Here is a 14,246-nt window from a genome sequence, read left to right as displayed (position 1 = left end):
CCCCATTATTAACAGGGCTATCTTTGACAGTGATTTCTAACTGGAGTAGAGAAATGTCTACATACTTGGGCAAGCTTCTTGTGAGGTAACTCTAATAATTCCAGAGAATCAATCACTGCTTCAGAGCCTTAAGAGTTTGAATAAAATGATCCAGGTTCTTCCTTGAAAACATTATGCTAAGTGAAAGAAGCTAGACACAAAAGGTCACATATAGGCAAAGCTATCGAGACAGAACGTATCAATACATTAGTGATTGCTAAGGGCTGTGGGGATGGAAGTGTAAGAGTAATAAAATGTCCTGGAATTAGATAGTGATGATGACTGCACACCCTTGTGAATATACTAAAAAGCAATAAATTGTACAGATTAAAAAATCAGCAAAACCCAGCAAAAATGGTGAATTTCATGATATGTGAATTTTATTTCAATTTTTTAAGAATTGGAGGAAATCAATAGTGATGGAATTTCCCAACAGCTGGGAAGAAAGTCAATAAAACAGTACCTGTGGAACTGATTACCTGTCATTAGATTTAAGAGCATTAAGATAAAACTTTTTCCTTCTCAAAAAAAAAACCCAAAAACAAAACACAAACATAGGTTACTGGACAAGTTGCCCTTTTCTGACTTTAGCTAAATTATCAATACTTAACCACTTGGAACACAGAGAAACTTGCCCTAAAGAACTGCTATAAGAGATTTCATTCTTTTAAATTCAGCGACACTGATTTTTTTAAGGGGTGGAGTAGAATAAGCTACTCTACTACAAAAAGGAAATAAGTTAGAGTCTCTTACCTATTGGAGGTGCTTGGTATCGCTCCACTGTTTTTCTTTGTCTCAGATTATATGGCCTATCGTTTTCTTCTCCTTCTGCCTCTTCAACCTCAATATCTCCATCTTCCTCTTGAGATTCTAGTTTCACACACACACACACACACAAAATACTGTTTTAATCCACAAAGATTGGTCCACTCTAGAACTGAATATTTATATTTTAATTTTATTCTTTCTGCACAAGTGAGCTTTAGAAGTTTCAACATTGTATGACACAGCATAAATCAGTACAATGAAAAATGAACCCTGATGGGGACTTCCCTGGTGGCACAGTGGTTAAGAATCCACCTGCCAATGGAGGGGACACGGGTTCAATCCCTGGTCCGGGAAGAGATCCTGCATGCTGCAGAGCAACTAAGCCCCTGTGCCACAACTACTGAGCCTGCACTCTAGAGCCTGCAAGCCACAACTACTGAGCCCTCGCACCACAACTACTGAAGCCTGCAGGCCTAGAGCCCAGAGCCCATGCTCCACAATAAGAGAAGCCACCTCAATGAGAAGCCCGTGCACCACAATGAAGAGTAGCCCCCGCTCACCACAACTAGAGAAAGCCCGCGTGCAGCAACGAAGACCCAACGCAGCCCAAATTAAATAAATTAATTAATTTAAAAAAAAGACAGATGTAAAAGAAAATGCCTTTCTTAAAAATATTAGTTCTCTGCTAAATACATAAATATGATCATATTTGAGCTCCTGATTTACCTATGACCTTTCAATTTTTTTGTATTACCTTTTTGGTCATACAAAGCAATAATAGAATATGATTCAAAACTTTATTACAACACACTTCATTCAATGCCCAATTAACCACTGAATAAGGTCAATATTCACATACTACTTGATAGTTCAAAAAAATGCTTAAAAGATAATTACTAATCTTACAGCAAGAGCAATTTTTGTTGGCAGTATAATGGTTTGTTAGGCCTGTTGACAACAGGTAAACTCAGATTAGTCATTTTGGTAGAAAAATTCAGGCAGGGATTGGGAGAGAGCATAAAGCAGATTTCTGGGGTATTGGTAATAGTTTATGCCTTGACATGAGTGATCACTTTATGATAATTCACCTAGCTATACATTTAAAAAATAAGTTACGGGACTTCCCTGGTGGTGCAGTGGTTAAGAATCCACCTGCCAGGGCAGGGACGCAGGTTCGATCTCTGGTCCGGCAAGATCCCACACGCCGTGGAGCAACTGAGACCGTGCGCCACAACTACTGAGCCTGCGCTCTAGAGCCCGCGAGCCACAACTACTGAAGCCAGCATGCCTAGAGCCCATGCTCCACAACAGGAGAAGCCACCACAATCAGAAGCCTATGCACCACAACAAAGAGTAGCCCCCGCTCACCACAACTACAGAAAGCCCGCGCGCAGCAACGAAGATGCAACACAGCCAAAAATAAATTTTAAAATAAATAAATAAATAGTAAATTATAATGTACATAAATTCTAAAAGTTTATTTTTAAAATGTGGTTTGGGGGCTTCCCTGGTGGCACAGTGGTTGAGAGTCCGCCTGCTGATGCAAGGGACACGGGTTCATGCCCCAGTCCAGGAAGATCCCACATGCCGCGGAGCGGCTAGGCCCGTGAGCCATGGCCCCTGAGCCTGCGCGTCCGGAGCCTGTGCTCCGCAACGGGAGAGGCCCGCGTACCGCAAAAAAAAAAAAAAAATGTGGTTTGGGGGACTTCCCTGGCAGTCTAGTGGTTAAGACTCTGTGCTTCCAGTGCAGGGGGCACAGGTTCAATCCCTGGTGGGGGAACTAAGATTCCACATGCTGCCCGGCGTGGCCCAAAAAAATAAATTAAAAAAAAAAAAAAAAGCACTTTGGCTATAGCTATAATGTGACATCTATTTATAGTTTAAAATAAAAGTCTGGGTGAAACTTTACAAGCTTATGGCCCTCAAATGCAATGTACTTTATGATTAACTTTTTAACCACAGGAATTGTCACTATAATACAATCATATTAAGACATTGGAAAAATGTTAAAACTGTCAGCCTTGCTCAGTGAAATAAGAAACTAAAAATACAAAGGACTTTACAATTTACTCATGACATCTGAAATCTTACTCTAAGTTTTTTTAAATGTTTATTATTAAGTTATAGAGAAAATCAGCAAATACAGTATTACTTAACTAAATAACACTATAAATCACTTGCACCCAAATAAGTTTCCTTAAACCTTCAAAAAAAATACTTTTTGAAAAAAAAACCTTGCATTATTTATTATGGGAAGAAATTCTATACATGGCAAATCTACTCTGGGAAATCTACAAAGATGTTCAGTTAAAGATAAGGCAAAAATCACATTATAAATCTGTCTCACCTATACTGATTTTCTCCAAAGGAAGCAATATAGAGGTTCTAGCTGTAACAACAATAATATCTGCTCAATAAAATACCTTCATTAGAAATAGCACCTCTTCAAAACTTGCTAATAATATATTAATTACAGAATTTGAGAAATAAACCCATTCTTCTCCATCTAAGCTACAAAAATAGTAGAACTAATAAGATTCCCTGGTGAAATACAACTACCTTGCATTTACAGTACACCAAATCTTCTGAAAATCCATTTTAATAAAGAAGGTTAACACCTACAGAATTAAATCCTATGGACGCCCTGGTCATCAATTTATAATCCTTGGGGCAAACGTGCTTTCATCTGTTCCCAGCTCCAGCCCGACAAATCCAGTCAGGATTCGTCAATTCAAAACCCCGACTGGCCTCAGAAAAGAGCAGTACAACTCCCTCCACTAGTACTGGCTGTCTCTCTTTCTCTTAACTGTACCATTTACTACTCCTCTGTCCATAACTAAATTTGAGACCTAAATAATCCGAGATTTAGAGGCTATGGAAAGAAGGTGGCTATGGACAGAGACTTCCAGTTAGAACGTACGTAAATACAAAAGAGGCCTCACCTAACAAGCAAATCAGCCCATGGCAAATGCTGCACCAGATTAGGTCACTTAAGGACTACCAATAGCTACTAGTAAGATATATTACATAACAATGCATAGTGTACAGCAAAGGCATTTTTCCAAATGAAGAAAATGAATACTCAGAAATGCCAATGGAATAAAAATTATTCGAAATTATGTAACATAGACCTCTAAAGCCAAAAATCACCCATCCAGCAACATTACACATATACTACTTGTACATATTTTCTTCCCTCCCACCTGAACTTTGTAGTATTTATTTCAGAAGGTGCTTTTACAAACCTTCTTCTTCACCCTCAGTAGAGACTTCATGATGATTTTGTATCCCATAACTATTTCTTCTCAGTGACTTTCTTCGCCTTTTCACTCTTGAATACATATCCATGTTTTCCTTTTAAAGAGAGAAATCTGTCAAATATTAACATGAATTTTATTCCCAGCTATAAATATCATTAACCCAATGGGACATGACCATTCAATAAAATTTACTGAGGACCTATTTGCAAGGCAAAGATTCATGAAAATGGACCTTACTGAATTCAATACATGTAAGAAACAAGAGGAAAAACAAATAAAACTTATAAAATATTTGAAAATGTAAAACTACAATGCCATGGACATACTTTCTCCCTTAAGCAAATTACAGCCTAGTAGGATAAAACAAGTCAGGTCACAGGTAACTATAAAAGAAAGTAGAGGGTTTCCCTGGTGGCGCAGCAGTTAAGAATCTGCCTGCCAATGCAGGAGACACGGGTTCAAGCCCTGGTCCAGAAAGATCCCACATGCCACGGAGCAACCAAGCCTGTGCACCACAACTACTGAGCCTGCGCTCCAGATCCCGCGAGCCACGACTGCTGAGCCCACGTGCCACAACTACTGAAGCCCGCGTGCCTAGAGCCCATGCTCTGCAACAAGAGAAGCCACCACAATGAGAAGCCCACGCCCAACAAAGACTCAACACAGCTGAAAATAAATAAATAAATAAAATTTATAAAAAGTAATAATAACAAAATAAAATAAAGTAGAACAAATTTAATGCCATAAAGAAAGGTACATGGGCATTCCCTGGTGGCCTACTGGTTAGGATTCTGGGCTTTCACTGCTGTGCCCAGGGTTCAATCCCTGGTCAGGGAACTGAGATCCCACAAGCAAAAGGTACAGAAGAGTCTAGAATTCAAAAATATTAATCCGCCCCGCCAGCGGTGTTTGGGGGAGGAGGGGAGGAAGCATCTGAAATGAGCCTTGAAACAAAGGTAGAATTGCATCAGTCCTTAACCAGAAGTAGTAACAGGAGTAAAAGATAGGAGAATAAGAATGATGTGTTTATATTTGGGCAATGGTATGTGAGAAGATAAAGTTGAAACGAGATGATGAAGGTCAAGGTGTTTTTAATTAATTCAGTACACATTAAAAAACCATTAAAGGGACTTCCCTGTTGGTCCAGTGGTTAGGACTCTGCCCTCCCAATGCAGAGGGCACGGGTTCAATCCCTGGTCGGGGAACTAAGATCCCACGTGCCGCACAGTGCCGAAAAAAAAAAAAAGAGGGCTTCCCTGGTGGCGCAGTGGTTGAGAGTCCGCCTGCCGATGCAGGGGACATGGGTTCGTGCCCTGGTCCGGGAAGATCCCACATGCCGCGGAGCAGCTGGGCCCGTGAGCCATGGCCGCTGAGCCTGCGCGTCCGGAGCCTGTGCTCCACAATGGGAGAGGCCACAACAGTGAGGGGCCCGCGTACCGCAAAAGAAAAAAAAAAAAAAAAAAAGACCATTAAAGGTTCCAATGAGAAAAGTGACAGAATCAGAGGTGGATTTTAAGATGACCCTCTGCAGAAGTATAGAGGGTCTTTTGGGGAAGGTTGTGGCAAGCAGGGTAAGGATAAAAGAAGAAAGAAAACAATAAAATCCCAGATTAAACTGGAAACAAAGAAGGAACAATTCTGTTAATTCAAGAAAATCCAAATGCTGCTCTCTCTCTCAATTCCTCAGTCCAAATAAAAAATATGTGCAAAGGTTGTTAAAGTTAATATACTCACAAACTCTGTATCTGTCCACATTCGAAGCCGTTCTACTTCTCCTGATCGACGATTCCTTCTAATGTTTATGTTGTCCATTTCCTGTAGTACAGCTTCAGCAGTACTACAATTATATAATAAAACTAGGGTTTAGACAACCGTGGAATCAAACACTGTCATACATGTAAAACAGCTCTTCGTCAACACATAATTAAATCATCTCTGATATGTAACTGTACCTAACATCCCAATTAATATCTGTTTCTGAACTGGCATCCACCAGAAGATAATGCCTCAAAAACAGACGGAAACAGGGAATTCTCTGGTGGTCCAGTGGGTATGACTCAGCACTTTCACTGCTGGGGCCCAGGTTCGATCCCTGGATGGGGAACTAAGATCCCACAAGCCATGCAGCACAGCCAAAAAAAAAGATGGAATCAGAACATCTTCTACCTTAATATAATAAAACTTACAAATATAAGACCTTTGCTTATAAGTCTCCAAATATTTAAATTCATAATGCTACTACAAGTAACTGACTAACAGACCTAAGGCACTGAAAAAAAAATAATTCAAATATTTTTATTTGAAGATGGTGTTAAAAATTGTATAGAAAAAAGGATTTGTAAAAAGTTTAAAGCTAATATAAGGTTAACTGAATAGATACTTTTAGAAATTAGAGGACACTGACATCCACAAAATATATCGTAACATTGGCACATTTTATGTTTTAAACACACACATACCCCAGATACTGATCTAAGTACTTAACGAATAATAACTAATTTTGACACTACCACTATAGAATATAATTTCTTCTCATTTCAAATAGCAATTACACTGACCTCACTTCTCCAGGCTATTGCAGTGATTAAGGAGGATGATTTATTAGCTGAGAAGAATAAAGTTTCATTGCATGTAGACACTGAGCAGTCAGCTAGGCTACATCCAACATGGGCAGTCTCAAAAGACTTTCAATTCAGAATCTCGACTAGGTAAAACTATGCCTACTATATATCAATAATGAAACTTAATGCTGCTTGAAAATTGTGAAAAACATAAATGTTAAATGAGCAAACATTAAAGGACTATAGCAGTGAGGTCAAAATAAAATTACTTTTTATATTATCTATGCACAAGAGCTTTAAAAAGTATGAGAAAAATGAGCTATCACATAAATTGTATTAAATCTAATAAAGTAACCAGAAACTGACAATCATTGCTAACCGTGGTTAATTCAAATTAAGTTTTTAAATAATTGTATTGATTGCTAAGTCAGTGCTTAAGTTACTTTTGAAAACATAACTGGCTTAAAAAAACCAACAGTTACATGAAACTGCTGACTGCAAAAGCATTCATACCTATTTACTAGTTGATCAAATAACAAACTCTGGTTCACGCTTTCAAATCTGTTTTTCCTGGAACGACAACTTTTTCTGACTTCCATGTCACCATTTATACAAGAAAGGTCCCCATCTCCCTTCTTTTCACCTCGAAGGGGATGGCTTCGAAGGGCTACAAGAAGAGAGAAATTTCCATTTCAAAGAATAGAGTATAAAAAGAAAGAAAAAAAATCAAAAATTACTTTTAAAAGACTATAAAAAGCTTACTATAACCTCTTAAATGGCTTTAATATCCAAAATCTAAAATTTCTATAACTGTTTACAATCTGCCATAATAATTTAAACTATTTCAGTTGTACTGATTTCTCAGTGTTTAACAATTACATATTTACCATGACTGAAATCCAGTCACTTCAAACAGTATACTTAGCATACTAGTAAACTACGCTATTTTACCCCACTTTAATACTCTTAACAACATTATAAGAATTTCAATACTAACCAGTTTCATAACAGAATACTCACATAAGCTACTATGTCCGTTTGGTAATGTAGCACCAGGCTGAGAAGTTAACCTAGAACACAATTATATTTAATATGCAAACACATCAACATTCATTTAAAGAAGCAAGAAATGCAAATACTGGTGGAATCATTTTAATCTTTAAAATGTCAGTAATGTAATATTACTTTTTTAAGAGTAAAGACATTTTTTTACCCTAAGACTGATAATATACCAATTAATAAAATATACTAGCTAAGTCATTTCATTACTTCAAGAAAAGTTTTAATAACAGATTACAAACTGAACTTACTGTCTTCAACTCTATAAATTAAAATCCAATGAAAAGGCTTAAGCTTAATATGTATCATAAAGTTAACTGACGCCATAAGTAACAATGGTCACAGACATTTACTATTGGTTTTTGTTGACAACATAAAATTCAAACAATGACAAAGTTATTCAAATGATGAACTGTAAGACAAAAAAAGTATCTGAACACCAACACAACTTAATAATTTCCTCAAAGTATTATATTACACATTCTAAACTAATAAATGAAAATTTAGCTAATTTCTCAAAATCTATTGTACAACTCTCCCTTATGGTGGAGGAACAGAAATGTTAAGTCACTAGAAAGATACTTAAAGGGTCATTAAAACATGAAGACTTATGAAAAAAGTCACAGTACACCTTACTATAATTAGAAATTCAAAACCAAAAACTAAATTGTTACATAGTAAAAGAGCTATCAATTTAAACTTACTAGTGTATTTTTTGAAATATCCAACAATTATCATTTTCAAAGATTAAAAAAGGGGGGAGAGAGGACATTCAAAAAACAGTACATATGACTGTCATCTGCTTATCTATGTGGTTTGCACAACATTTTTTAACTAAAATATTCTAACATTTTTGGTAACTCCAGCATTCTTCATGTAAAATTATAAATGTTAAATGTTATAAATATTAATTATAAATGCCCCTGTCTAATAAACGTCACAGACAGGACGACTAAAGGTATGAACAAAAACTATTCTGTGCCTTCAGACTATCAAAAACACAAAATAAAAAACTCCATCCCTCCTTTCCCCATAAAAACAACATAACCATCTTGTTCTAATATACTACCTCTTAGAAAGTATTTCATTTTTAGCACCTTTATGTACAAATACACAATCCTCCTGGTATATGAGTTTGACTATAAAGTAATAGAATTGATGTGTTAACAGGTCATTCCTTAGAAGATTATATATGTGGAATTCCCTAGAATCACTCTTAAAATCCACTTAAAACCACATAGAAAAATAATAAATATAGTTTGGCTTTGGACCCAATATAACATTAACTCAGTTTAATCACTTAATTCACAAGTCTTGGCTCCATATGAATTTTAGCTGTATGTAAGACCAAATGGTTGGAATTTTACACACTTAAATTATTCTAAAGAGTTCGTACCCCAGTCCGGGAAGATCCCACATGCCGCGGAGTGGCTGGGTCCGTGAGCCATGGCCACTGAACCTGCGCGTCCGGAGCCTGTGCTCCACAACGGCAGAGGCCACAACAGTGAGAGGCCCGCGTACCGCAAAAAAAAAAACAAAAAAAAGAAGACAGTGCTTAATTGGCTTTTATTTCATTGCTAATGAAAGATCTATTTTAAGGTGGGGGGAGAAAAAAAAACTTGTTCTTCAATCAATCCAATTATAGTTTATTGTCATCATTTTACAATTATCATTTCTCTTTATAAAAAGGAGAAAAAGGAGGTAGAATATGAAATACTTGGGTATAAAAATAGAGAATATTGGGATTTTAAGGGTTGGTCTGCCTATACAATAATAAAGGTGCCTAAAAAGTCTCTTAAATCAATGTTGCCAAAAACTAATCACTTAAAATGTAACCAGGTGGGTTCACTGCTTAAATTAAAACTCTAATAAATCCTTTATGATTATGAAGTCTCCTTTATTTTTAAAAGGGGCTGTGACAAAAATAAACTCAAAATGGATTAAAGGCCTAAATGTAAGGCCAGACACTATAAAACTCTTAGAGGAAAACATAGGCAGAACACTCTGTGACATAAATCACAGCAAGATCCTTTTGGACCCACCTCCGAGAGAAATGGAAATAAAAACAAAAATAAACAAATGGGACCTAATGAAACTTCAAAGCTTTTGCACAGCAAAGGAAACCATAAACAAGACCAAAAGACAACTCTCAGAATGGGAGAAAATATTTGCAAACGAATCAACAGACAAAGGATTAATCTCCAAAATATACAAGCAGCTCATGCAACTCAATATCAAAAAAAACAAACAACCCAATCCAAAAATAGGCAGAAGACCTAAATGGACATTTCTCCAAAGAAGGTATACAGTTTGTCAACAAACACATGAAAGAATGCTCAACATCATTAATCATTAGAGAAATGCAAATCAAAACTACAATGAGGTATCACCTCACACCAGTCAGAATGGCCATCAACAAAAAATCTACAAACAATAAATGCTGGAGAGGGTGTGGAGAAAAGGGAGCCCTCTTGCACTGTTGGTGGGAATGTAAATTGATACAGCCACTATGGAGAACAGTATGGAGGTTCCTTAAAAAACTAAAAATAGAACTACCATATGACCCAGCAAGCCCACTACTGGGCATACCCTGAGAAAACCATAATTCATAAAGAGCCATGTACCACAATGTTCATTGCAGCTCTATTTACAGTAGCCAGGACATGGAAGCAACCTAAGTGTCCATCGACAGATGAATGGATAAAGAAGATGTGGCGCATATATACAATGGAATATTACTCAGCCATAAAAAGAAATGAAACTGAGTCATTTGTAGTGAGGTGGATGGACCTACAGTCTGTCATACAGAGTGAAGTAAGTCAGAAAGAGAAAAACAAATACCGTATGCTAACACATACATATGGAATCTAAAAAAAAAAAAAAAAAGGTCATGAAGAACCTAGGGGCAGGACGGAAATAAAGGTGCAGACCTACTAGAGAATGGACTTGAGGACTGGGGGAAGGGGAATGGTAAGCTGGGACAAACTGAGAGAGTGGCACGGACATATATACACTACCAAATGTAAAATAGATAGCTAGTGGGAAGCAGCCGCATAGCACAGGAAGATCAGCTTGGTGCTTTGTGACCACCTAGAGGGGTGGGATAGGGAGGGTGGGAGGGAGGGAGACACAAGAGGGAGGAGACATGGGGATATATGTATATGTATAGCTGATTCACTTTGTTATAAAGCAGAAACTAACACACCATTGTAAAGCAATTATACTCCAATAAAGATATTAAATAAAAAGGAGGGTGTGGGTGGGGGATATTTCCCTATATCTCTGTATCCTAAATTTCTTAAATGGAGACAGTATCACTCTGCATTAGATAATTATTACATTAAAAGTTTCCACATCTTTAATTATGTGAAGCATACTACAAATGCAATATCAGACTCAAAAATCATTACTTACTCTCCCTTTCCCACATAAACCCAAGGCATTCCATGATTTATGAGAATTTTAGACCTCAATTCAGCAAAATCAATCATTTGGAAAGACTTTAACCACTACCAGCCTTCATTCTAATGAGCCTCAGCAGTGGTAATTACATTTCTGCCTCACCTCACTACTCCCTCATCATCTGACCACAAAACAAAATTTTCGGGACTTCCCTTGTAGCACAGTGGTTAAGAATCCGCCTGCTGATGCAAGGGACAAGGGTTTGAGCCCTGGTCCAGGAAGAACCCACCTGCCGTGAAGCAACTAAGCCCGTGAGCCACAACTACTGAGCCTGCGCTCTAGAGTCCGCAAGCCACAACTACTGAGCCTGCGTGCCACAACTAGTGAAGCCCGTGCACCTAGAACCCATGCTCCGCAACAAGAGAAGCCACCGCAATGAGAAGCCCACACACCGCAATGAAAAGTAGCCCCCACTCGCTGCAACTAGAGAAAACCCCGCACACAGTGACGAAGACCCAACGCAGCCGTAAATAAATTAAAGAAAGAAAGAAGTAAGTAAGTAAGTAACTTGTTTTAAAAAAAAGAATATAGTGGTTGTCAATAAAGTTCTTTAGGATTCATTATTTTTCATAGCTAATACTAATTCTCATCTATATTCAATTTTCCTCCAATGAATTGTATTTTAACAAATTATTTTTGTGAAAGTCATTTTACCTTAGATACTCTGAAGACTTCAGAGTACCAAAATAAAGGAATTAGGATTCTCAGGTTCATGACATAAAAATTAATACAAGCCTTCAAATAAATCCTGATTTTTGTATTTATACTATCTCAAAATCTAAAATATCTTTAACTACAAGTTTCCCTAAAATTCAATTTTGTTGAATCTGATAGGTCAAATGGCATTTTCTTTTCAGGTCATCTGAAACACTAAAAGAGTCTAATTCTAACAGTGTAGCACTTAATCACATCCCTTGATGAAAGTTTAATTCAAAAAACTTTTTAAATTGTTTGAACTGCTAAACATTATTCTCCTGCCAAAAAAAAAAGTAAATTTTATTAGTATTCATTATTTCTTAAGCTTTTTATTCAAAATGTACTTAATATTTTTTTAAAGGAATATCAAACTCTAAGGTACCTAAATGGAAGCAAAACTCTCTCCCCTCAAAAAAATTTTAAGCCTTTTTACATGAAAGACATGATCAAGATTAATTTACATAAAAGATTTGAGTGGATAAGATGTGGGAAACCTATGGTATCAGAAACTTACACCTGAATTAAACTGTAAAAATTATCTTACAATTAAAGGTCAAACTTTTAACACTACAAGAACACTTTTTAAAACATTTACTAGAAAAAGAAGCTTGATTCACTCATTTAATAAATACAGGATACAGAGTACAACAGGCAGATCAAGTGTGGAAGTGTATTTAAAAGGATGTACTTATTTTAAGTAACATCATTATAGTTATCTGGATCTGTTTCATCTCACAGATGAAGGAGTATGGTAAAGTTAAAAAAAATCAATAGACTATGATTCACATAATCTTCTACTTAAATCCCAGCCAATGCAAAATTTAAAATTTTAAATACATATTAAAATAGGTAAAGACTCTTTAGAGACTAGTAAATGTACAATGCCTGTCAAAATCTATATAACTGCAAAGATTATTTTCATTAAAGCCTAAGAGTATCCCGAATTTACCTACACACATAAAATCAAAATACTGTCAAAAGGGAATTCCCTTTTACTTCTGGTTTGCAGTTGGCACATCATCAGCACTTCTACATCAAACAGTGGAAAAAAGAGAAGCTAAAGACTCTAAGCTCAAATTTAAATTTTTTCTGAGTGTGTGTACACCTATCCTATCTACATTAAATTAGTACCGCTTACTTTTGTTAAGTGAGTAAAATTGTTTTCTAATACATATCGAAACAGACACAAAGCAAATTTAAGTTGAAAACAACCAGAGAGATGAAAAGATTTCTTTAAAAATTAATTTAGATTTTATTACATTTTAGTATACCAATTCAAGTGGAATACTTAATTTTAGGAAGGGGAGATTTTATCTTACTTATTTTCAAGTAAAAAATATAATTTTAACCATATGTTTTTATTTAAATTTTCAGGACTATAAACACATATGCACATTCAAGACCTATCCAAATTCTTATTGTTTTAGTAATATTAGTTTCTATTACATACTACATATATTTTTGGCATATTTAGAGAAAATAAAATTACATACAGAAATTATAAAATAAGCTTAATACAATTTATAAGTATTTCTAGCCAGGTGGCTTTACAATTTAAGAAAATCAGCAATTATCAGCCCTGAATCACATCAAATAATTCATGAAAAAACAATGGAGGAGTTCTCCATTCTCACCTGGCCTGTCCAGTTGATATGTTCCATTCCTCTCGCTGACCAGTACTTCGTGATTTTGATTTGTCTTTGCAAACAGAATCAGGTTGTTTCAAAGTGCGTTTGGCTGGAGGAGACACATGGCTATCACTTAAACTACCATCAACTTCAGCTTTCTGAAAGACAGAGTTTAAAATGTATTTATTATCCTATTAAAATTAACAGAATTCTTAAATTCTTGGATAAAGTACGGTGCTTATTCAACCAATAAACATTTACTGAAGGAATCTCTCTACAAGTGTAGCAAAATGTAATAATCTGTAAATACAGAAACAAAAAAGTTAGAAAGATAAATGTATCCTCAGAAAAGTATGTTTAGTTTGTTTTTATTTTAAAATAGCTTCAAGCCTACAGAATATGTGTAGATACAACTTTTTATGACATGATTCATCATTCCTGTCCTAAATACTCCGGTGTGTAACTCCCAAAATAAGAACACTCTGCTATATTAGCATCGTTCAACTCTCCCAATTAGGAAATCATCATTGATATAACACAGAGCCAGTCCACGGACACATTCAAATTTTATCATATGTCCCAACAAGGTCTCTCTTTCCTTTCTGGTTCAGGATCCTAACCAGGAACATATATTGTATGTACTTATCATATCTCCTCTGTCTCCTTCTATCTGGAACAATCCTTTAATCTTTCCCCATTTTCATGCCCTTGACTGTAAAGAATATAGGCTTTTTATTTTCCAGGATGACTATCAGTCTGGGTCAGTCAGAGAT

The 14,246-nt window shown here is 36.1% G+C and overlaps 1 protein-coding gene across 4 annotated transcripts in view; it reads right to left on the bottom strand.

Annotated features, from left to right (window-relative positions):
- The window catches only part of ATAD2B (ATPase family AAA domain containing 2B), a 166,398-nt gene that overhangs the window by 118,187 nt on the left and 33,965 nt on the right, over positions 1–14,246 (bottom strand). For all 4 annotated transcript variants that reach the window (XM_081254850.1, XM_081254848.1, XM_081254849.1 and 1 more), the window contains exons 2-7: positions 13,480–13,631; positions 7,649–7,698; positions 7,142–7,295; positions 5,802–5,904; positions 4,053–4,161; positions 793–909 (exon numbers count right to left, since the gene is read on the bottom strand). In XM_081254850.1, coding sequence (XP_081110976.1) covers positions 793–909; positions 4,053–4,161; positions 5,802–5,904; positions 7,142–7,295; positions 7,649–7,698; positions 13,480–13,631 — 685 coding nt within the window. The remainder of the gene's footprint in view (positions 1–792; positions 910–4,052; positions 4,162–5,801; positions 5,905–7,141; positions 7,296–7,648; positions 7,699–13,479; positions 13,632–14,246) is intronic.

This window comes from Mesoplodon bidens (genome assembly GCF_964165515.1).
Source record: "Mesoplodon bidens genome assembly, chromosome: 14".
NCBI lineage: Eukaryota > Metazoa > Chordata > Mammalia > Artiodactyla > Ziphiidae > Mesoplodon > Mesoplodon bidens.
The sequence above is the reverse complement of the archived record's forward strand: the minus strand, read 5'-3'. Positions and strand labels throughout refer to the sequence as shown.